Below are 24,707 nucleotides of genomic sequence, written 5' to 3'. Positions count from 1 at the left end.
ATGTTAGATGAGAGAGAATTTGAGCACAGCTTCCTCATGGTAGGTTATCTTTATCCATTTGGATCCATGTTTTTTATCCTGTGTCCTTTGCTTGTTTGTTTTTGCTGTACAGCACTTTGATTGGCCTTGTTGTTTAAGGGCTTTAGTGGTATGGTTCCTTGATTTACTCAAGTTATTTTGACTGGTTGAACCATTCATTATTGTATGCAATTTATTACAGCTTTTTATATTATTTTAGGCATCAACATTAGAACAATTTACCTAATTCAAAAATGTAAAATAAATTATGAACAGCTAGATTACAAATGGCATCAAATGTGCTAAAATGTAAACAATCTCACATTTTAGTTATTTCTGTAGAAGGACAAAACACCCATGTTTGTTACTGACAGTAGATAAGTATGAGATACATTTATCCTCTACGATTTGTGTTTTAGCAAGTCATAAAAGCAGCTATTGTACAATACCAGACCGTTTCTTCTTTAAGGAACCTAAATGTTCAGGAGAACATAATGCTTTGTAAAATTCATACTTTATTGTGTTTTAGGTAAAACAAACTATCCCAAATTTGAGCATTATTGTTAGATTAAACAAACAAAAAACTGATATAATTTTCATTTTTACGGTTGAACTTATCTGGAAATATGGTTGTGCAACAATACAAAACACAATTGATCCAGTGTATATTAATAACCTTGAATATCTGGTTTAATTATATAAATTAAAAATAAGTATAATCAATACTCCGTCTGGAAGCAACCCAATCGACATGGTTATAATTTTAATGACGTTGACATTTTTATATTATATACATTTGTCGTTTATTACCTGAATGTTTGAGAGTACAGTCAGTGAGTGCCACCGATGATTTGAACCATGACTTGATGTAAATAAATTATCGTTAAACATAAACATGTCACTAAACAAACATATGTACACGTCGGGTTTAGAGGGCTTAACTAAACCGATTCGGTAAACTTCCTAGACGTTTTGGTAAATTAAATTCCTGGGCCTTTGAACAAAAACAGGCTAAACTCAGCTAGCTAGCTGGCCTAGGAACCACAGCCCTGTCAAAACAAAAACGCTACAAAACGCCGCACTTTAGAACAACTACAACCATTAACCAGCTCTAAATGATGTTGACTTACCGAGAAGCCTCTCAAAAGTGCCTCCACCTTTTCCCATAGTTTCTTCAGAGTCTCGGAGTTGCTGTCGAGGCGTTTCGTTTGATGAGCGGATCCCGATATATTCAGCGTTTATGCTAATCCGTTAGCTTATCTGTTAGCACAGCTGCAGCGCTTCCTTCTTCTCACTTCCGCCTGGCGAACGGAAATGTCGCCCTCTAGCGACCAAATATCGAAACTACAAATTTACAACAACAACAACAACAAAAAAAAACGTTGTCCATTTGAATTAATAGGAGCTTTTATAGAGCTCATTGAAAATATGTTGCATTGTTAAATACTACATTACAATCCCAAACTGAATAAGGTTTTATTTTCAGGATTATAACTTGTTAAACCTGTTTACCTTGTTTTATATGACAGTTTGAGTTTATAGTTTTTGTGAGTTTTTAATTGATTTTATTGTTTATTGTACTTTATATGTTGTCTGTCTAAAACAGGTATCTCTTGAAAATGAGTCCTTGTGACTCACTGAGACTACATGTATGAATAAAGGTTAAATAAAAAAATAATAATAAAGGAATAAAGAGTAATTTAACACTCTTGAAAATGTCCTGACCTCAAAAGGTTTACCTTTCTCTCAAGAGGAGCAATGAACTCCATCTGTTACCACCATTGGGTGTGGTTACAGGTGTAACAAAACTCTTTTTCACTAATGTTTTCAGAGGCAGAAGAATCAACGTTAACCTCAGTGTCGGGTTTTTCTTTAGAATGCAATGTAATCCAACTTTCTTAGCGTAACAATGAGATAAATCTACTGTAAAATGTGTTTTTTGATGAAAGGATATCTTTGTTTGTCTTAAACTGAGCAAAAACTTCAATGCAAATGTTCATTTTATAAAGTAAAAAAATGTTCTTAAAATTATGTAAATATTTTTTTAAATGTGATTTTTTTTTCTAATTAAATAAACATTTTTATTCATTCATATTTTTGACTGGTTTCAAAAAACAAACAATGTGACAACCATTACTTTATTCACCCAGTACTTTGTATTTTTTCATTCATTAATGTATTCTGTTTTCTTCAACACATAGAAGACCCACTAAATTGACGTGAATAGATAAATGCATTTTATTGTATGAGTTTAGCTTCTACAGCCATTCCGTGTTATTTGTAAACTGTTAATAGACTACTGAATCTCCAACTCTGACTTGTGATTGTTAAGATGGGCGAATCCTTGTTCATTTCATTGCAAGAAAAGTGTTGACATCATACCTTAGAGATTTTAAACACCCCTCTGTACTTCATTTGGTCCACCCTATGTTTCCACCTAACAATTGTATGTTAAAGTAGCAGATAATTACAGTATTCACAGTATTACTCCACCGTCACTGCACCACCACTTAGGTCATGTATGAGTCACTACCTGGCACTTGGAACACTGGCGGCCATTGTTATTGTGGCGCGGTAATGTTCTGTAAAGTGTCATTGTGCTGCTCTGAAACAGAAACAATCATTCCTGACGGAGTGATGCGTCACAGCTATGAGCATCATGCTAATCATGTTAAAGAAAATATTTCAGAAATGAGGAACTGAACAGTTTTTTTTTTAATTCTGGTTGCTTGATAAGTCAGTTCAGGTGCAACGTCTCATAAATAGATTTTTTTCCTGTAATGCATCAGAGCACCATCAAACTCTCACTGAACATTTTTGTGTTTAAGCATCAACTGGAACGTCAAAGATGGTTAAATATCTTTCCTCTGTGGTTCAAGTGGGGCTGGTTTAATGTGGTTTCTTCACAAAACGCTAAGGATTTTATTTTTCCTAAAAGAAAAAACTTTATTTGTTTTTTTGCGCCAAATAAAATGCAGCTGACAGAAAGAACAGACGGAAGAAACACGCACACGTACCACAAGCAAATACACAACCATCTCTATTGTTCTCTTGTGTTTCTCCATTCAGCAGGACATGTCGAATATTTTATTTTAAAACAATCATACAGTTAGTGTATTAGTATTTATTTTCATTCCGTATTTAGTAAAACATACAGCTCAGGGATTTTTTAAATATTCTATAATCATAAAAATGTGCAACAGTCTTTTTTCCTCCACAGAGGACACAACTTTTTATTGTGTTTTACTGACAGACAGAAAACATGTTACTGAAAGAAACTGGATATGAAATTACAAAATAAATCAAAATATTTCTTTAAGGGCTTACGTTGCTTTACAAAGAACAAAAGTAAAGTGATGAGACATTACATCAAAAATTATATCAATGGAGAAAATTCAAGAGGGGCATAAACAAGTTTGTCATTGTGTAAGGGGGATTTATGAAGCTTTAGGCCATTCAGACATAACCTTTGACCTGTGAGGCAGGGGCCCTACGGGGACTGCTTTCTCCACTGCTGAAGGTGGGAGAGCCTGGGATGCCAGGGGGACTTGACCCTGCGTAGAGCAGAGACCCCCCAATGAGGAGCAGAGCGGATGCCACCCAGCCGATGTAAAGGGCAGGGCCGAGCTCGCGCTTGTGAGGAGCCGCCACGTGTGGGTCATAGAAATCCCTGATGATGGAGTGGGCAGTCCAGCAGACGGGCACGAGGTACAGAAAGCCTGCAATGGCAAAAAGCGCACCAGAGATACGAGCAAATCGGGCCTTGAGGCTGTTGACGCCTACGCATTTGGTGCACTTGACTCCGAGGACCCCCAGGGTCAGAGCCAGACCACAGAGCAGGACGGAGAAGACGGTGAGGCCACGGGCCGCCTGCATGTCGCTGGGCAGAGCCAGCAAGCTGTCGTACACTTTACACTGGATCTCACCTGTGCTCTGCACGATGCAGTTCATCCAGAGGCCTTCCCAGATGATCTGCGCCGTCACAATGTTGTTACCGATGAACGCGGTGACCCGCCACAGGGGGATGGTGCAGACTATGGCCCCTCCCACCCAGCCAACGATGGACAGGATCAGACCCAGCAGCTGCATGCCCGTGGTTGCCATCGTGAAAGGTGGTGTTTGAATCCGACGGACTTGTCTTGGTTTAACGTCAGTCTTTGCCAAAGAGGGTCAAACGTCCCAACGGAGAAGTGAAACTCTTTATGTAGCTGAAAATGTTGAGGTCCACCTCTGACTCCTTGGGTTGTGGTGATGATGATGATGGCAGGGTCTGCTTGGCTCTGGCAAGATCAGGAATCCTGAAATTCAAAGTTAAACCAATTGATTTTTCCAACATCAAACCAACAATTCAGCTAATTTAACTCAAAATATTAAAAATAAACACAACATAATCATGTCAGTGAGGGCAGTTATAAATATTTGGCAACACAGAGGCCCATGTTGAGTGGAATCCATGAAGCGTTTCAGATAATGGTCCTCTTTGACACAGCTGTGGGTGCAAAGCTACGCCTTGCAGGGTGAGTGGATTATCTCAGAACAACATGAAGGGGCTCCGAACACAAGCAGCTTTCATGAATCTTGTGGAGTGGGCCAGCAGGACCTGTATCATCTGTTTATCACTGCTCTCACTTTTGACCAGTTCAGCGAATCAAAAAGTTTGGGATCAATCCAGAGGTTTGATAAATGAACATCACAGGGATCTGATGAAGATGGATCCGATAAACATTCATGTGTGAGGTTATTTTTAGGTTTAATAAAACAGAAGTTATATATTTTTTATTGCACGGAGGAAAATAAGGTGTTTAATATTACAACACCATAACAAAGACTTTCCTGTAGATGCAAAACTAAACATAGGATTTTTTTATTTTTTTTTACCCTTTTGACCACTTAGATTATTCATAAATGTCATAATGTTGTGTTTTTATCACCTGTTTCATCTTATCGCTGACATTGCAGATGAACAGCAGCAAATAACATCACAAACACACCCCATCTTCTTTTCATGACCACAACGCCACAGATGAATTGTAGAAATCAGTCCTGTTATAGTTTTTCACCCACAATACATCTTGTGTATACACAGATTAATTAGGGATAATTACCTTCAGTGACATAAGCTGAGTTTTCTCTGCTCCCCTTGAGAAGATCCTCCGGTTTGTTTGTTGGGTCTTCCAGATGTGGGTACGTGGAGTTTCTTCAGTGCAGTCAGCAGGAAGGCCGCAGCGTTTTGGGGGCTTTATCTCAGAGGTTGGGTGAAGCGAGCTTCCACACTGTGGACTGGACTGGAGATGAGGCTGCCCTCCAAGATGCCAGCAAGGGTCTGTGTGGCAGTGGGCAGAAGCATGCGCCTGTGTGTCCGTGTGTGAATGTGTTTGAGTGTGTCTCCCAGTGCCTGGCGTACGAGCACAATGCCCTGCTGTCTCCCTGTGCCCTCCCTCCCAGCTCCTCATCAACCTCTGTCCCAACTCTGCAGGCCCCCACACATCCATCCAACCCAGCGTTCCCTTTATCTTCTCTTGTTCTGCTTTGTCTCTCGGTCGTTCACTTATAAGGGCCCACTCTTTTATTTGTACCCCTCTTTTCTCTCTTTAATCTGGGCAAAATAAATATCAGCCTTTATTGTTCAGTCGTTAAACGTGCAGTTCATTAAAGATTGTCCAGCATCTTTTTGTTATGAATAAATAGATCGATAAAAATGATTAAATACTCAGAAGATAAATAAATAGAACAGTGCTTTAGATGCAACAACGTCAAGTTCTTCAGATGCTACATGAAGTAGATGATATCATTAGTGGAGCTGCATTTTTGCCACCGTGCAGTCGACCAGGACTGAAGAACGGATGCAGCCTGTCGGTGAATTTATCTGTGAACGTGTGGATGTGGACTCCAGATTCAGCGCAGAAGAATGACACGTGGCCTTCCGTATAATCCAAATAGACGCCCACCTTCCTGGGTCGGTGCTCCAGAGCCACAACAGTGACCGGAGACGTGTTGGCAACGTACTGGCCTCCCGCCTTCAGGCTTAAAGTCCAGAAGCCGTTTGAGGGGCAGACGGTGAACTTGCCTTTCCTGTTTATGGTCTGCCTGGCAACGCCCAGGTTCCACTCGATCTTTTCCCCAGCTTCCACTTCCCAGTAGTACCTTCCGCTGTTGAAGCATTCCTTGGCCAGCACGTTGGCCACACGGTCAAAGCGTCTGGGGTGATCCGGCACCTCCTGAAGTTTGTCCGTGTGCCTCACTTGTTTTCTGTTATCTGAGACGGAGAGAAACGGGTGGGCTGTCTTTGCACTCAGGTTGATGTCCACTGAGGGGAAACCACGGAGGAAAAACATTAGAAGTTTTAATGAGACGACAAAGATGGCAACATTGGTACACGGGAAAAACTTTACCTGTGTATTTCTCGATTCTTTTGAGCTCTGTGAACAACAACAGATAAAAACATTACACCTGATAAATGTATTTAATAAATGATTCAACTCACAATACTAAATCTACTTTACTCACCAGCTTTGGAAAGCCTATTTACTTCCACTTTAATTTTCTCCAGGACATCTGACAAAGCTCTTCTGGTAACTCCAACACATGGGTCCGTTTCTATGGTAACCTTGGACCAGTCCTTCATCTCAGAGGGCTACAAGACAGAAACAGTGTTCAGCATGACAAGAAGCCCTCCTCATTATGATGCTGTTCTCTGTAGCTGATGCTGCTTACTGCTATAAATTGTTTCATGTCGTCACTCTGATCAGGAGCCGGAGGTTCGGCCTCGTCCATGTGCATCTTCAGCTGCTCGATCTCCAGTTTGAGCTCTTTCACCAAGGTTTCCACTCGTCTCTCCTCCTCTCTCTGCTTCTCCTCAATCGCAGACACAACTGCTTTGTGAGTCTTCTCCATGGTGCTCACGAGGGCAGAGAAGACCTTTTGACTCTCCCGTACCTCACGGAGGTAAGAGCTCTGGTTGGGAGTCATCAAGGGTCAAAGGTCAATATTTGTAGGATTTTAGTTTTATTTTGTGATTCAGCACTGTTCACTTCCTTTTTACTATTCTTTTTTACTGTTGTCTAACTACTTATGAATGCTTTATTTTTAGCCATTCATAGATATAAATATTCAGCTCGTTAAGGAGATGGAAGCTTTGGCTTTTGGTTTTTCAAACTTTTAATTTTTTTATTTTTTTTATTCAAAACATTCAACTTGGTTTACAAATATTTCTCCAAAGAAATGCATTTAAATCTCTTTAGTTGCTTCAAAAATATTGTTTTCTTCTAAATAAAAAAAAAAATTTTGGCATACTTGTTCCAGTTTTTGTCCTTTATGCTACTTTAAGGTTTAGCTACAATTCTACTACTTTAGTTTTTAGAAAGCCTTTATCTATCTTGGACTTGTAGCTATTGTTGTTAAATTTAGCTTTTAGCTACCATTCAGCTACTTTTAGCCATGTGCTAAATTTATATTTTGTCATCCTTTTGATACCTTACCGTTAGTGTGGCTCTTGCTACTTTAAGCTAAGCCTTGTTGTTCTAGCTATCATTCTGGTACTTTGTGCTAAGCTGCCCTTTAGCTACATTTAGGTTTTAGCTAATATTTTGCTAAGTATAGCTTTTGCCTAGTGTTTTGCAACTTTTAGCAACTTTTACTACTCTTAGATACTCGTAGGTTTTAGCCAACTGTTGCTACTTCTATTTGCTAGTTTCCATATTGCTATTTTTAGCTTTTAGCTAACCTTTAACTACTTTTAGGTAGCCATTGTGACATTTAGCCTCTAGGTAACATTTCCTAAGTTTAGCTTTTAGCTAGTGGTTAGTTACTTTTCCTATTTTCAGATAGAAGTTGGTTCCTTTCAGCTTTGAACTTTTAACATTTCAGCTTCTTCAGCAAATTTCATCAAAGTCGCTCATCACTCGGCGTTCACACGACATTTCTCCATTTCATGGTGTTTTCAAGAGGCTTCGGCTCACCTTCTGAGAGGCCAAGGAGTTTGTTAGTCTTTCTATCTTCTGCAGTCTGTCCTGAATCATTTCCTCAACATCTATCATCTGTAAACATGAAAAAGAAAAACAAATCTCAGCATTTAGAAATAAATCATTTTGACCAGCATGGTGTCTAACAAAAGTCAAACTGTACCGTCTCCTCCTCAGGATCTTTCGGAGGTCGAGTCTTCCTGTACTTGTCAGAGACATCAGCCAAAATTCGGTTGACACTGAGGTCAGGCCTGTCAGGAAACACTCTTCTGCAGTCGGGGCAGTACTTGACCTGGTGCCGTCCCCAGTACTGGCTGAGACAGGACAAGCAGAAGCTGTGTCCACATGGTATGGTCACCGGGTTGGTGAAGATGTCTTTGCACAAACAACATAAAAAGTGCTTCTCAGGGAGGAGGCAGATGGTCGAAGACATTCTCTGAAAAGAGGACAATGAAAAAAAAGGATGAGACAGAGTGCTTCATGATGTTATTACAATAAATAAAGTGTTTTTAATTAGAAGGAACCAAGAAATGTTCACACTTTTAAATACAACAAACATATTTATACTTTTTTATGGATCAGTCGCTATGCTTAATGTCACCCTTGTAACAAACTAGCTTTATGATTTTACTTTTTATTCAAATAAATTACATTCATTCTCCAAAGAAAAATGCATCAACCTAATAATTAAGGTGCACGTGAACAATAGTTATTAGGGAATTGTGCCAAAATAGAGCCAAATCTTTTGATTAAATCTAATCTACTTTATTGTCCCAGTAAAAATGTATACATTAAAATGTATCTGCTGCAGTCCTTATGTAATGACTAAAAGATTATAAAATTATAAAAGGGAAAAAGCATAATTTATACAAGTTTTATTAAAATAAGACACAAAAGAACCAAACATGTTGTGAACTGAGGACAAACAATTAACATTTCAACTTTAGTGGTGTACAAATGTAATGGGTTTATATCTATTCTTTCTATTTTGTTAAATAAAAACATATTTATAGCTTAAAGTCAAGTAAAGTCCAAAGATCTGACATCTTATTTTTCATTGCTGTACATTAGATGCTTTATGGATCTCCATTTTACTTTATTCTTCTAAAAGTTTGAAAGAGTTTTTATTGCTTGACACACAAACGAGCCTTTAGTGCGAGATAGGAATGTGCTCTGCAGCATTTCAAGGTACTGAGGTGGAAACATTGCGTCCTTGAACACGGAGCAGTTAAGAACATAAAGGAGACATGTTATGGTATACAGAACAGAGCGGTCTAGGTATTCACCATCATTGTCACTGGTATTTGAGTTCTTTGTGATCAGATAGACTAACCGAGAACTGCAGCAGGTAAATATGCAGTCAAACAGGTAATTGTTAGTTGAGGATAACTAACTCGGCACGAACCTGAAACTTACAGACTCTTAATTTAAAGCACTTGAAAGTTTTTGTAAATTATAACTTTATTGTACTCACATATAAAGAGGCCTTGAATTATGTAACAGGCTCATAAATGATTCATCAGATGGTGATAAAGTGAATAACATCAGAAGTTAAAACGAATGGAAAAACGAGAAGTTTGTGAAGTAAAAGTGATCTTACCTTGATCGTGGGTCTTTTCCACACAGCGCTGCTTGAATTCACAGTTTCAGGTAATATTAAAATGAGCCGGCGCTTGTTTGCTCTAAGCAGGTGTATTCAGGTATGTGTGTTATCTAGAGAAAATGGCCATGCTTTATACGAAGGCAAGCAGAGGTTAAACCCCACCCATCATGAGATACTTTTTAACTCTTGGCAAGACATCAGGAAATGAGGCAATCCAAACATGCACACAAAAGTACTGCAAGTAGAAACAAAGTTTTATTTAAATAAAATAATTTACATATTGTTAGCATGGATAGTTTTTCATTAGACTTATGCAGACTCCCTAAAGTCAAATACTGAATATGAGGTTTATTACACTTTTAATCCACATTATTCTGACATAAGAACTTTAAAAGTAAATAAAGAACAAATTGGTTAAAACGTTTTTAAAGCCTATAAGAACAGTGGAAAATGAGCCTGATAGGCACCTGACGGTTGGCTGGAAACAATTATAAGCTTGTCACTGTTTCTTTGTGCTGTCGTGTCCAAGAAGCTGCGAAGAAGCGGTTGATGAAGATTGAATTGAAGTTGAGTCTAGCAGGTGGGGTCACTCTGTTCTCCATGTGCTTTATTGCCACCTGAGCAGTCCCCCCTGCAGAAGCACCTACCGCCCCACCAATAAACCCATAGAGCACCATCCCTCCTGGCCCTTCAATAGAACCAAAAAGTGTCCCTATCACAGCCCCGACAACCAAGCCTGTTCCAAGTCCTCTGGCCAGGGAGGTGCGGAGCCACCCGTTATCGAGCTCTGCTTTGGCTTGGATCTCTGCACCGACGTGAGCAACGTATGCATCCTTCTGGACGCACAGCTCCTCCGCCATGTACTGCGGCTCCATCTCATTCCACGTCGTCTCTATCTCCTCTGCCCTTCGCTTCCTGAGCTTCCTCTCTTCCTTCTTGACACTGTCCTCTGCCTTTTGGAAAGTTCTGCTAGAGAAGTGACCCCCTCCCAAAGAGGCCACCATCAGCTCGATCTTCCTCAGCAGCTCCTTGTTCTGGCTTTGATCTCTCCAGTTCTTTTTAAACACGTGAAAGCGTCCGCCGTACTTCTCGATCAGCTCCCTCAGGTACCAGTCGGTCTTCTTCACCCTGTTTTCTAAAGCAGCTCTGTCCAGATTTCCTTCATACGCGAAAAGGACCATGCAGTGTTTCAGACAGTTTGCTCCAAAGCGTTTCTTTAGTAGTCTGGGAGTTCTCATGTCATTCAGAGATATATTTTCCATGTCAAAGGCAATAAGAAAGGCATGCGGACCAGGTATACAGAGGCACATTGACCTCCTCAGCTCTATCTTCTTCTTTGCGTAAGATAAATCCTTGTCGTAGATGTTTGGTCCATTGACCACAGCCACAGGTCTGCCAGCCAGCTCCCCCCTGTTCTTCATGCTGGCAAAAATACTGGTGACATCCTTCGAAAACGCCTCTTTTCCAAATATAGCGTTGGTTAATTGGAACTGAGAGGGTCCGCTGCTGCCGACCACCATCACCCGCAGTTCCTTTGCGGATCCTGTGGGAAAATTGAGCTTAGTCTATATTTAATATGGTTTACTTAAAAGTTTATATGATAATAGCAAGTTTTTAGGCATTTTTTTAAATTGAAAATCTACCTTTTAAGTTCAGGTTGTATGAGATTAGACAGTTAAGAACGAAAACTCTCTTCCTAATGTTTAAGCAAAAGCACCACAGAGGAAATGTTGCCCATACGGTAACGAATCAGAGCCTACCTTTCTTCCTTTTGTCCATTTGACACAGATTCATTCTTTTACTGTGGATTAACTGGTCTTATCTTGTGAGCGCTCAGTGAAAATGTATTTCTGTTGCTCTCTCCTCTCGTTCTGTGTGTGTTGATGTGGTGGCTGGGTATCAGATTTGATAGCAATTGGAAAATGCCCTTGAGGTGAGAAACCAGCAGTGAGCATGCCCTCATTTATTGACATTTCTGATAAGAGTTTTTGTTTAGTTACTGATGTTTTTTTCAGACTTTTATTACTAGTTTTATTACTAGTGAGGCATTGTTGATGTTGCGCTGCATTTCTGTTCACTAAGAAACTTTTTTTTTAATTGCACCCTAAAAACAACACAAACACTGAATGAACGTATTGAGGAGGAGAACTTATCTAAACTTGTTTTGTTTTTTATTAATAGATGCAAAAAAAACGTTCAATACAAAAACAACTGGACTTTATTTGTAACAGAAGACGTTTCGCTCCTCATCCGAGGAGCTTTCTCAATCCACTGGAACACAAACTCTCTGTCATGAGAACTCTACAGCATCGGGCCGAACGTGTCCCCACGAAAACAGAAGGGAAGGAAAAGGAACAGAAACACATCCAAGAAGCTCTTCAAATATGTGGATATCCTAACTGGGCTTTTGTCAAGTCAGCGAGGAAATTTACAAAACACACTAATAAACAGAAAAAAGAGAACAACAGACAGAAAAACATTGTCATCCCTTATGTTGCTGGATTATCAGAGAAATTCAGAAGGGTTTTCAACAAACACAACATCCCAGTACATTTCAAACCCAGCAGGACTCTCAGACAGAGGCTGGTCCACCCTAAAGACAAAACACCCATACACAAACAGAGTGGTGTAGTGTATGTGGTCCAGTGCAGCGAGGACTGTCCAGACCTCTACATTGGAGAAACTAAACAGCCTCTTCACAGACACATGGCTTAACACAGGAGAGCCACCTCCTCTGGACAAGATTCAGCTGTTCACCTCCACCTCACAGATAAGGGACACTCTTTTGAGGTTTGGACCGAGAACACAGATGGTTTGAGAGGAGGGTGAAAATCAATAGCTCATTAAATGTCCTGTGTATTTGAAACAAAAATTGCTCTTCCGGAGAAGACTGAAGCTGTCATTGATTTCCTCTGTAACACCAAATATCTATAGAGCTGATGCGTAATTTATCAACATTTTATTTAAAGAGACAAACACAAATATTATAAGTTCAGTGGGCAGATGACCTCATTTGATCAGCAGTCAAATATCAGAAACTCTTGCCATCTGTTTTATTTATCATAACTCTCACTGTTTGGTAGAAGAAATTACAGAAAAAAAACACACAAGTTCTCATGGTTTTATAATAATACCACAACAGGTTTTAATTTAGCATGTATTTACACGTGAGAACGTGATTTCCATAGATGAAGTTCTGGTTCTTCTAGGTGTATATTGTATTTACACATTAAAAACTTCTGAGTTATTTTGGTAAATCAACTGCTGGTTTAAAGCTGTTAGGTTCTACCAAACAGGTCGCTGTTTTAAGTCAGAAACAGATAGGATCGGACCGGACTGGATCTCTGCTTTAGGAATATAAAAAGTAATTGTTGGGGATATTTTTGGTCAAAATTTATGGATGTTTTTAACTACTATGGTTGAGAATGTTGATTCTGCCCATGAACCATATGTTTGGGTTAGTATAAAGCTGAATGCAGAGCTGGATAAGGCAGCTGTGTGCAGCTGGAACTCCAAGGTCGCCTCCGAGTCTGTGAGCTTGACTGAACTGATAAGGTATAAAAACAATCTTGCACACTGCCCGTGGCAGATTCTTGTGACTGGGCTTCATGAATGTACTTCCTGTATACTATATCTGTGTGTCCTGTCCTGAAAAATCTGTCCTTGCAAGTAAAACCGGTTAAAAATCTTCTCCCTGTCGTCGAGTGTGGCTCCATTTACGTAAGTCAAAGAGTCAGAGTCAGAGAGGTTTTACTGTCATTTCAGCTACGTACAAGTGCACACTGAAATGAAACATTTCTCACGGTGCAATACAGAACATGAAGTGCAAAACAATACAACACACAGTGCAGATACGCAACAGAACAACACATACAGACGTATAATAAATACAAAAAAGACATTAAAACCTAATCTAAACAAGTAATTAAAAGACAAGACTAGAAACACGTGTTGATTAGTACATGTGGTACATGAGGTGGAAACATGTTCTGATATGTGGTTAGAAGTGTAACGTTGTTCTATTTATATAGCAGCAGAGATATAAACTTAGCAAGGTGCAAAAATGCAAAGACTTGAGCAGATTGCAAAAATGTGCAAGTAAAAGAAAAAGGTCACTAACAGTACAACACAGTATCCTGATGCATGCTCAATAATCCAGGTAGAAAAATCCAAAAAAGTTCAATCTGGTCCTCTGGACATTCAAAAAAACAAAAAACAAAACAAAGCAAAAAAGTACAACACAGTAGTTGTATGTGTGTATCATGAATGTGTGTCTGAGTCAGTAAGTGAGATAAAGCGAGAATATTTTTATCCAACAGTAATCGTAAGATGGTAACAAATAAACTTGAAGGAATATGTTCAGTCTAGTTATCATTTTAACAATTTTTGTTTGCATTACACAGTGAGTTTGGGTTTCTAAAATAGCAGTTAGTGCTACTACCTACTAGCTGACACTAAGTGCAGTTCAAAGGCAAACACATCATAGGCAATGAGGGGTTCAGTATATTATTCAGCATGTGACTGCAAGTGGATTTGAACCCCCAACTCTTGCACTGGAGGACGACTGCTCTAACCACTCAGCCACAGCCACCCATACCCACATCATACAGATAAATTCAAGTGAACTACCCAAGCTACAGACAAGGAGTATTCATTAAAAAAAATAATAATAATAATTAAATGCACGCACTTACACTTTCTCACGGTCAGTGCAGTAAAAATGTTTTTTTTTTTTTTGAGAAAAAAAAACCCGGAAAACATTTGCGCCGGTGAAACAGCGCCCTCGCGTGGACAAACTAAGAAAATACACAAACCGGAAGCTACAAACGCACTTCCTGTTTGGTTGCGCGTTTAATGAAAATGTAAAGATATAGCGCTGTTTTGTTGTCATCTGGTTGCTATAGAAACCGATACAGCGTTTGTGTTTATGGCAGAGGCGCCTCGGCTCGCGGTGGGGTGGTCGGACAGGTAAATGATGAAACACGTGTTTCCTGCAGCAGGTCGTGTCCTCTTCTCTCCCGCCCTGCGCCGCTTCTGTAGCGGAGAGGTTACTGAAGATGTGTCCGAGTTTTCTGCCTCTCCGGAGCTCACAAAACAGGCGTCTCTTTATGTGCACGTAAGCTCTTGTTTTTTTTTCCCATCAATCTAACGATGCGCCAGAGCAGCATGGCTGTTAACCCATTAATACTTTTCCTTCTTCCAGTGGCCTTACTGTCTCAAAAGGTGCACCTACTGCAATTTTAACAAGTACATCCCCAAAGAGAACAACGACCACATCATGACCAAGTGTCTCCAGAAGGAAACTGAGACTCTGCTGCAGCTCAGTCAGGTTTCCTGGTAAGCAGGAGATTTACCTTGACCTCATTACTCTTCCTGCAATGTGCCTTCAGCTCCTTTTAATTTACCTTGCAGCATCACGTCAGTGTTTTTTGGTGGAGGGACGCCAAGCTTGGCTCAGCCCTCGACTATCAGCGCAGTCCTTGAGGCCGTTTCCAAGCAGGTGAGGCTCACAGGTGGGGCAGAGGTCACGCTGGAGGTCAACCCCACCCCTGAGGGAATGAGGAAGTTAGAGGACTTCCATCATGCTGGGGTGAACCGTTTCTCCATCGGGGTCCAGGTGAATAAAGTCTCAGCTTTAATCGACTCGGAGACTGAAGAAGATTTTACAAATGTCTTTGTCTTATCACTTCAGTCTTTGCAGGACGAGGACTTGAAAAGTCTGGGGAGGGACCACAGCTCTCAGGAGGCTTTACAAACTATCGAGGAGGCCAGGAGGTTGTGCCCTGGCCGGGTGTCGGTGGACGTTATGTTCGGACGACCCCAACAGACAGCTGAATCCTGGGAAGATGAGTTGTCCGAGCTGCTGAAGGTGTGCGACGATCACGTGTCTCTGTATCAGCTGACCCTTGAGCGAGGCACTCGGCTCTTCAAGCAGGTTCAGGTCGGACACGTAAGCACACCTGCTGAGGAGGCGATGGCAGAGATGTATCAACATGCCAGGAGGACTCTCCATCAGCACGGCTTCCTGCAGTATGAAGTGTCCAACTTTGCCAAACATGTAAGTCCTCAGCAGACAGTCTCTTGGATCTAAAACCTGCTTTAAAGGAAGTTGGAAAGAACAACTTCTTTTTAGCAGGAAGAAACCCTCCATAGATGTAAACGCTGAAAGAAAATCCATCTACCTCTGGGAAGGAAAGTGAACAAAAACAAATATAAAAGCACCAAATCAGGAATAACTAAAAAAAAACAGAATAGCGTTTATGACAGCAGCAGTAATAATGTGCAGACAGCAGACTGAGGAAGGGTGATCAGCTCATCACGGGACATTGCAGTTTGAAGCAGCACTACTAAAACGACAGCTTGGGATCACTCATGTTCATCCTGACTATACGTTTGATCAAAAATGTCATTTTTAGGGCTTATTCCAAAACAAACGAAGATATCTGCCTCCAGAAGTCAGACTGGGAGCCACTTTTACAACAAAGCCTGAGAGAGGAACTCTATGAACAAATATCTCTTCCTTCAGCTTTTTATATCGCCCAGAAGGAAAAATAATAATCTGGTTAAGAAGTTAAGAATGCGTGGATTAATTAATTTTTAATTAGAGTCAGGATATTGCCAGTTGCGTCAACTACTAATTTGCTACATGCACATAATAATTATATAATTAGAGACCCGAGGTGATAAATATCCTCATGGTTCGTCACATTCATACTGGAAGCAAAACAAACACCGTCCAGAGTTTTGGCAGGATTATGTTCCCTGAGCTTTATTCTCAAATTAGAAGCAATGAAAAGTCATCCAGAGATAAATTTTTCTACAACAAGATGTTCCTGGGTGTTTAGTTTAACCTGGCTTCTAATAAAAATACATCTATACAGCAGTGGTAAGTAAAGAGATACAAGCAGCTTCTACAGCTGATGCACTTTAAAGGCAAAAGACTTGAATTCCTTGAAGGGATGCATATCACCCACCACCTTTAACACCAGAGTTTTAGAGTAAAATCATCTTGCGCTGTAGTTGTAGTCTTTTGCTGTGGGTGATAATTGTCACGTTCCTGCCTTTTCATATCATGTTTTCTGCTTCTGCCATTCAGCCACGCCCACTCTTCACCCACAGCTTAATCAGCGCTCTGCACTATTTATCTCCGTTTACTCTAGTTCCCTGCCAGATTATCAAGCCTTTCATGGTAACTGTTATCCAGCCTTCTAGTTTCTTGTTCACGCCTTGCTTTTTGGATTTCAACCTCACGCCTCGTCTTGTGGATTTACCGTTCTGCCTGCTCCTCGTATGGTTTGGTTCTGCCCATCTGACCCTGGTTTTTGACTACTTCTGACTAGGCCTGTCACAATAACAAATTTTGCTGGACGATTAATTGCCTTAGAAATTATTGCGATAAACGATAATATTGTTTGAAATTTGACAAAAATTTGTAATTATTGTCAAATTTAAGAAAAAATTTGGGTTAATTTTTGTGTGTAGTACCTTTTTTAACCACAAGATGGCAGTATAAGACTGTCTGAACCAAAGGATGGATAGTGAGGGAGCGAGCAGTGTGTCTCTTTAAGAAAAATGAGAGGGAGGCCCCTTGACGTGACATGGGCTCTCTCTCCTTCCTGTTTTTCAGTTCTCAAAATAGTGGACGATCAGTGTGGTTTGAGCTCTTTAGCACAGCATTTTTCACACAAAGCTTTTAATAAAAATCAGTAAACAAGTTCTCAGCCTTTTTTTTTGCAGAAAAAAACAACTTTTTAGACGAATGCACGGGTTTCAACTGTAAATTTTGGAGCTTCAACAAGATGGAGTTTTTTTCCTGAGGTCATCCTGTTTGCTTAGCTCATAGTTTAGCTTCTCAGCTTAGCTGCTTTTAACCATCTAAAAACACGATTTGGGACGGTTAAAACTGATTTTAAAGAGAAAGGGAGGGGTCAGTGAAAAACACCGGAGTTGAGCCTTTGTCATCCAGTGTCTTCAGTAGAAAGAAAGAGACACGAAGAAACGATAAAGCCGATAAATGAAAATGAGGTTAATAATTTTCATTTATTATGCGATTAATTGATTTATTGTTTATCGCGACAGGCCTACTTCTGACTATGGATTATGGATTACATTTTAACATTTGGATTTGTTCTTGGACTTCTAACTCCCTGTGCATGACCCTGCATTGCCCCGCTGTCCACCGCATTAAAGCCTCTCTTCCACGGCTCTCCCTTAGGTTGTGATGACATCATCACTTCAAGCTCCGACAGGTGACTCTCACCCCACCTGCCTGTGAAGACGTGTTCCCACAGCTGGATCCTTACTCCCACCTGCAGCTGTAAAATCAATAAAATTGTTCTCGTGTTTTTACACTCGTATTGTCTGGCTGAATTCTGAATCTAAAAACCTGAACCTTGACATAATGAGTGAACATAACACATGCACAGGAGTTTCCCTGCTCTGTAGGCTCCAAAGTGACGTAAATTAACGTATAATTTCCAGTTTTTTAATTTTACGGGATGTTATTGAGTATTATTCCATCAACAAGGCAGGTATTTTCTTTAATCTACCTCACACCACCTGTTTAACTGTCTCTTGAGAAGCGCTCACACCCATCTTTGTGTCGTGTAGAATTCAGAGAGTCGCCACAACTTGAGCTACTGGAAGGGAAGACAGTACATCGGTGTCGGTCCAGGTGACTTCTTTTAAAAATAAAAATCAAGATTAAAAACAAGATGAGTCATGCCGGTTGCATTTGTCGTAACAGAAATAACATTGTTTTGTAACAGGAGCGCATGGGCGGTTTGCTCCGCTGGGGGAGGGAGGCGTTGCTCGCGAGGCCCGGACGCAGACTCTGGAGCCCGACGTGTGGATCCGTGAAGTCCTGCAGAGAGGACATGGGACCCGGAGGAGGATACGACTGAGCCACCTCCAGCTGTGAGCTGTTCCTCTAACAGGCACAATGAATATTTTTGTTAATCTCAGAAGCTGTGGTTTACAGAAACTCCATCCGTGCGAAATGTAACGGCGGCGCTCTGGAAGTGTGAGCGACAGGGTTTCAAGGTCTCCCTGCATGCGTTTGTTCACTGGAACATTCAGTCCTCGTGAAGCTCTTATTATCAGACTCATCTCCATTCAAATCTCACTTCTGAACGATTTCTGTCGGGCAGGCTGGAGGAGGTGTTGGTGATGGGAATGAGAATGACTGAGGGCATTAATCACAAGGTGAAACACAGTCAGCTCTTCTAAATGTCTGACGCTGGAGATCGTGTTCAGTTTTCAGTCCAATTTATTCACACGTCTTTTTTTTTTTTTTTTTTTTTGACAGCACTGGACGTTGTTTAGCCCTGAATCGGGACTTCATAAAACTTTTGGCGCATCCGTCGGCTTCAAAGAGCTGCAGCAGAGCGGTCATCTGATTCTTGATGACAGGTGACCCGTTGTGTCGTCTTTTCATTTTGCACTTTCATTATAGAGACTAACAGTTTCCTTTTTCTGTTGAGTCTTGGTTAGACACGGATCAGGTTCTCAGTTTCAGCATCATTTGTGTTTATCTATTATTATCTTATTATTTTGATTTTTTTTTTTCTCTTAACTTCTAGGGGTCTTCGATGCTCCTGGGCTGGTTTGGCCTTACTGGACACCATACTTCCAGTTTTACTGGTGGAGCTGGAAAGGCAGTTTTTTTTAAACACCCTGTCTGTTTCCTGACAACCACAGATCGACTTTTTATGACTGTTGTGTTAATACAATTTTATAGAAATCATTTTTTTCCTGACTTGTCTTGAGCGGATATTTTGAACTCTTCATTCTTCATATTAAATCATCTTGTTGCTCCTGGAATATTAGGACTTATTATTATTATTTTTTTACCTCAAGTGTTTTACTGGGGTTTTACTGGGACTCATTAAATCATTTCAATCTAATCCAAACAGTTGTTGACACTTACAGAGATTATTTGCTGCTTTGATAAATGCACCTGATGGACAAGTGTTCTGTTTAAAAGGCCATTTCAAATAAATCCCACTTTCTGACAGTTTGTCTCAGACCAAATGATTGAATTTTCAACATGATTGAATTGTAAAAGAATGTTTTTTTAAGACTTATGTTGAAGCTTTACTACATTTAATTAGAGGAAAATCCTTTACAGAAACGGATCGGATACTTGTGACAAAACGTGGTCTCGAGTAGAAGCAAAAAGTTTCTTTTACTGTACGACTTTCAATATGACTCATAAATCAGAAAAGGCCTCAGCAGAACTAATTATGATGAAGAGGCTGCATGATGCTGACCAACACAGCTCTCATCTTTCCACCTTCTCCCATTTAAATGAGTCCATAAGACATTTTTTTCCTGGACATTAAGAGTGTGATTAAGCAGCGTTGTCGGACACGTTGGATAGTAGGCAGACTTCAGGTTTGATCCTCTGCATCGTGGGTGCACATCTGAAAAAATGACCAATCAGGTCTGAGTGCAGCAACTTGGAGACGTTTAAGGTCGATGTTTGACTCATCCCTCCCTCAAAGCTCTGATCAGCTTTTACCTCAGCGCCCAACAACAGTCAGCAGCTATTTTTATTGTTCTTAGATGAATGCATATCGCCCACACGTCTTACGATGAGAATTGACAGAGTTGAAGTCCTTTTGGTGCAACCTTGAATATAACGCTGAACGCGATCACGTCAGATATGAATGACTCTCAGCTGCTACCACATCAAGTTTTAGCTCATTTTTTTTGTAAAATTGACAGATTTATAGCCATTTTTTTGTGATTTCTAAAATTGGTTGTTAAATGGGGGTCATCTTGAATTATATTGTCTCTAAAGTTTGTTCAGTTGAAGAGCTATAAAGACTGATTATTTCCTGAAAGTGTTAAAAATTTCATATTTTGCTAACAGAGAGTTGACTAATGTCTTGCACGATCAGTTAGCACTCTTGGTGTAAGTTGGGTGTCAGTCTCAGCTACTACCACACCACATATGATCTCAATATCTGCTAAATTGACAAAGTTATCTGCATGTTTGGATTTGGTGAGATCACCTATAGTTATGGTGGTCTTCAAGAACCAGGTTCACTCTAAAAGTTAATCATCTGTAGATGTCAACCCCCAAATGACTTGCTATAAGTTTTATTAAAAATTACATCAGTGGTTCGTGAGATATTTTGCTAACAGCACAGACAAGCATTTACACACAGGTAAGAACTGCATAAGTTGTGATAATGAAGCAAACATGGCCAGTAAAAACATTTATTATTATTATTATTAAAAGATGCCATGACACAGTTTAATATACAAATGTTAAATAAGACCCCGGTCCAGCCAGGTGCTGCGGAGTATAACTCCTTACATTGGTGCCATTGCAGCATACTGCCACAATGTGTCTGTGGAGAGGAGTCACGGTTCATTGAACCGGACACACCTCGGGTTTCTTGGCCTTGGTGCTTGATCCAAGCACCAGCCGCAGGTCGCTGCTGAAGCTCGGCCGCTGCGCCACCGGGTCCACGGCGGCGCAGGGCGCGCCGGCTCCCCGCCAGAGCCGCCGCCTCCTCCGGCCTCTCCTCCCGACGCACAGCGACTGGTAGGTCAGGATGGAGATGATCTGGTGCCGGGACGGGCTGGTCTCGTGGGGCAGCCCGCCCAGGGTGGCGAGAGCCGCGAACACCGCTTCCAGTCCGGTGCCGTCTTTGGCCGAGGTTTCGAAGAACGGGACGTCCTCTCCGAGGATCTGTCCCACCTCGGACCCCGCGACGACCCTCTGGTCCAGGTCCGCCTTGTTGCCGCACACCAGCAGTTTCACCGCGCGCGCTGGCTTGTGGATTTTTGCCTTGGCGGCTGTGACCTCGCGCTGCAGCTTGTGGACCTCGTTCAGAGACTCTCTGTCGTCCAAACTGAAGACCAGCAGGAATACATCCCCTGAAGAGGAGGAGACGCGTTCAGTCACTCTGGTTCAGAAACAACAAACACATTCATCTGAAACACTCCTCACCTGTCAGGATGGATAATCTCCGTTTTGCAGGGAAGTCTCTCTCACGCGCAGCGTCCAGGAGGTCCACCTGGTACGCCTCCCCTCCGATGTAGAACAGTTTCCTGTAGAAGTCCTCGATCGTGGGCTCGTAGTGCTCCTCAAACTCTTCCCCTAAAAACCTGCGGAGGATGTTGGTTTTGCCAACTCTGGGCGCTCCGAGCACCACTATCCTGCGGCAGTTCCGGGGCTTGGTCACTCCAAACTGCACCGGCACCCTGGGCAGCCGGTCTGCGGACCCCCGCGGGATCCCAGAACTGGAGGATCGATGCGCGCCCCCCGTCTTATCCCGCCGCCCCCAGCAGCCTTTAACAGTTTTGATGATGCCCATGCCAGCTTTGGAGACGTTTGACACTGGATGGTGCGTAAAACCTGACAAAGAGCTGAACATTTCGAGGATGCCATCAACAGGAAGGTAAAACCTCTCTGCCGAGTTCATCCTGGTCTCTGTTTTACAGAGAGAGCCTCTCAGGATCTAATAAGCTTCTCCCCCATCCTCCGAAACAGAGCTGAGCATCCTCTCTTATATAGACACCCACTCTGAGCAAAGCTTCTGCGTCATCAGGATCGTTCTCAGAGGATGCCTTTTATAGAAGCATGAAGCCCAGAACCCATTTATGAAAAAGATGCAATTTCCATGGAAGCAAAAAAAAAAAAAAGAAAGAATAAAAGAAACAGGTTCCAGATAAATCCAGAACCAAACTTTCTGCTCACTGCTTTCCAATAAATTGTTTTGAAACAAACAGATGAAGAGCATCATGATCTGATGGAGCCCATAATCAGATGCACTCATCTATTATTAACCGCATCCATGCAGGTGCTTCCTGCCTCCGTATGGATAAATGGATAAGACTAATGGATGCAGAGTTCTGATGAATCCCTGCAGACATGACACTGATGTGATGTGCTCCCATTAAAATGTTCTCGCCTCATTTTTGCACTTGTGCGATCATGACCGTCATCGTTTTGTTGTGTTGCCTTTGTTTTGTCGCACGTTTCTATTACTCAACAAGATTATTATGAACATTTCGAGTCCAGTCCCTGCAGAGTCTGATATAACTCTGCTGCTTATTATTGTTCTCAAACTGTGCTTCAATAAAAAGTTTCTTTATTACTCGATCACGACTCGTTCTTGTTCAGTTCACTCTGTTCTGCAGACCAGCTGATGACGAGTCCTCTGCTGTAAAATACTGAACATTTATTATTTAGCACTGAGTTTAAATGAAACATGTTTAATAACTAAAAAAACACCACAATTTAAAGAAATTGGCAAAGACAACTTAACTAACGTTAAAACGGATCCAGTTACCCTGTGAGCTCAGCTGATACTCATAAGAAGCTTCATGCTCTTCTATTCAAATCAAAGGTTATATGTCTTTAGCTGTCACATTTTAAACAGTTGATTTAAAGTGAGCCGTGGCAACAGAACACAATGAAAACTCAAGGACGTGCACTGAGCGACACCAAACACTTAGTTTGTTGAGAACTGGATTCAAAAGTGTATTTTCTTTTCAACAAAAACCAAGGACTTTCTGAATCAATGAACCACGTGATGGTTCCTTTTGTGCTTTTTTTCTTTTCAAGTGTTGCTTAGTGCTTCACTCACCTGAAATAGGTCTTTTATTCTTGACTTAAAATCTGTGGAAATGTTTTCACAGAGAACAAACACAAAGTAAATGTACAGACTGTTTTCTTAAGCTATGTGCGTTTTTATCATGATTATTAATTAAATTATTTTTTGCTCCCTTTTAATTATTTAAAATAAACATGTCTCAGCTGTCAGCAGCTCATCTTGGTGGGGTACCCCAGGGGTGTGTTTTTGGTCCTCTGCTCTTTATTTTGTACATGTTACCTTTCGGGTCTATTTTAGGGAATGCAGGGTTCATGATTATTATATTTCTGTCCAGTATTTGTAGTTGAAATTATGTTTCATTATAAATATCTACAGTATTCTATTTCTATCCTGAGTACTGTCAGTGATGTCTCCTGTTCATTGTAGCTTTTGGTTTTTGACATTGAGGTTCTTTTAATTTTATTACCAGTATTATTATTTCACTTCAACGAACCCCCAAAACAGAAAAACCCAACACTGAAAAATCATGGATGAAGACAATGGCCCCTAAATTTGTCCAGGTTTTTCTGCCTTGCCTTTTTTGTTTAATTGTTTGTTTGTTTCTGTTTGGATTCTTGTCATTTTGTAATTAAAAAAATTGCTTAACTTGCTCCTATTCGTACCTCAAATATATATATATATATATTGTGTATTCTATACAATTTAACAAAGTTAAGTCAGGTCCTCTGGATGGATGGAGAGAATCTGCTTTAATCTTGTTCAATTTACCGGGATTACTGAGCATGCATCAGGACTTCTACACATTGTTTTTATGGCAATAAGATTACTAGTTTTTAACTTTACTTACAACATCCAGGCCTATCTATATATTTAGTTAGACAACAGTAATTAATTGAAACACTGTTTTAAGTGAAATGATAAAATAGAGAAAGTTTAAATTTAGATGAACGTTATTCATCAGCCAACATTTGGCTCTAATTTCTCAATGTTTCTATTTACCCAAATTTGTGCAAAACTCTGATTTACAGCAGATCATGTCGTTTATCAATTGTTCAAATTGTTTACATTATATTATATATATATGTATATTATATGTGCTCGGTTGAGGAACTATGGGAGCATATCAGATGAGCCTCTGATGATTAAATTAGAGAATTTGAACGTCACCTTGATAAAAGGATACACATCAGTCTAATCTGTGACCCTGAACATATCAGCCCACATACGTTTTGAGTTGATACTGAAAATATATTTTTTTTAAATCTGTATTTTTTTTAGTTCATCTGTTTTGTACCCCTCTATTGTGTACTTTGTAGTTGGTTGAAACAATTCCATGAACTGTCACTAGAGGGCAGCATAACACAGAAATCTAAAAATGAATATTTTATTAGAAGCACAGTTGTTCTCTACTCAAAACTTTCCATTACATTTTATGAATTACATTATCAAGACTTGCTTTTTGTCCTCAGAAAGAAGGTGTGCAAAAAAAAAAAAAAAAAAACAAAAAAAAAATCACTCCTCCAAATCTCGTATGCCGTATTCTGCATTATA

At 40.5% G+C, this 24,707-nt stretch overlaps 6 protein-coding genes across 10 annotated transcripts in view; 1 reads left to right on the top strand and 5 right to left on the bottom strand.

Moving 5' to 3' along the window:
• Positions 1-1,314, bottom strand: part of hgs (hepatocyte growth factor-regulated tyrosine kinase substrate) — a 15,331-nt gene extending 14,017 nt beyond the window's left edge. For all 5 annotated transcript variants that reach the window (XM_037689040.1, XM_037689043.1, XM_037689044.1 and 2 more), the window contains exon 1: positions 1,149-1,314. In XM_037689040.1, the coding sequence (XP_037544968.1) occupies positions 1,149-1,185 (37 nt within the window). In that variant the 5' untranslated portion in view covers positions 1,186-1,314. The remainder of the gene's footprint in view (positions 1-1,148) is intronic.
• A 2,110-nt stretch (positions 1,315-3,424) lies between these two features.
• On the bottom strand, positions 3,425-4,147 carry cldnk (claudin k). The gene has a single exon (XM_037689046.1). It carries the CDS (start codon positions 4,120-4,122, stop codon positions 3,475-3,477), a length of 648 nt encoding a protein of 215 aa, XP_037544974.1. The 5' UTR covers positions 4,123-4,147; the 3' UTR covers positions 3,425-3,474.
• A 1,625-nt stretch (positions 4,148-5,772) lies between these two features.
• btr02 (bloodthirsty-related gene family, member 2) lies at positions 5,773-9,681 on the bottom strand. Its single transcript, XM_037689045.1, has 7 exons — positions 9,580-9,681; positions 8,143-8,415; positions 7,977-8,054; positions 6,733-6,972; positions 6,526-6,652; positions 6,411-6,437; positions 5,773-6,325 (listed from the first exon to the last, which is right to left on the bottom strand). The coding sequence occupies exons 2-7, from the start codon at positions 8,410-8,412 to the stop codon at positions 5,781-5,783; spliced, it is 1,287 nt and encodes a 428-aa protein (XP_037544973.1). The 5' UTR covers positions 8,413-8,415; positions 9,580-9,681; the 3' UTR covers positions 5,773-5,780.
• A 389-nt stretch (positions 9,682-10,070) lies between these two features.
• Positions 10,071-11,376, bottom strand: LOC119421176 (GTPase IMAP family member 7). The gene is made up of 2 exons (XM_037688561.1): positions 11,343-11,376; positions 10,071-11,125 (listed from the first exon to the last, which is right to left on the bottom strand). Exons 1-2 carry the CDS (start codon positions 11,374-11,376, stop codon positions 10,071-10,073), a joined length of 1,089 nt encoding a protein of 362 aa, XP_037544489.1.
• A 3,016-nt stretch (positions 11,377-14,392) lies between these two features.
• rsad1 (radical S-adenosyl methionine domain containing 1) lies at positions 14,393-19,350 on the top strand. The gene is made up of 9 exons (XM_037688420.1): positions 14,393-14,698; positions 14,786-14,919; positions 14,995-15,199; positions 15,275-15,640; positions 18,193-18,256; positions 18,351-18,498; positions 18,732-18,786; positions 18,890-18,993; positions 19,164-19,350. The coding sequence occupies exons 1-9, from the start codon at positions 14,555-14,557 to the stop codon at positions 19,270-19,272; spliced, it is 1,329 nt and encodes a 442-aa protein (XP_037544348.1). The 5' UTR covers positions 14,393-14,554; the 3' UTR covers positions 19,273-19,350.
• A 1,612-nt stretch (positions 19,351-20,962) lies between these two features.
• On the bottom strand, positions 20,963-22,022 carry rasd2 (RASD family member 2). The gene is made up of 2 exons (XM_037688419.1): positions 21,548-22,022; positions 20,963-21,474 (listed from the first exon to the last, which is right to left on the bottom strand). The coding sequence occupies exons 1-2, from the start codon at positions 22,020-22,022 to the stop codon at positions 20,963-20,965; spliced, it is 987 nt and encodes a 328-aa protein (XP_037544347.1).
• Between the last annotated feature and the right edge of the window lie 2,685 nt (positions 22,023-24,707).

The sequence above is a fragment of the Nematolebias whitei genome, chromosome 15, assembly GCF_014905685.2.
Source record: "Nematolebias whitei isolate Nwh7 chromosome 15, NemWhi1, whole genome shotgun sequence".
Classification (NCBI taxonomy): domain Eukaryota; kingdom Metazoa; phylum Chordata; class Actinopteri; order Cyprinodontiformes; family Rivulidae; genus Nematolebias; species Nematolebias whitei.
This window is presented reverse-complemented; position numbering and strand designations above follow the sequence as displayed.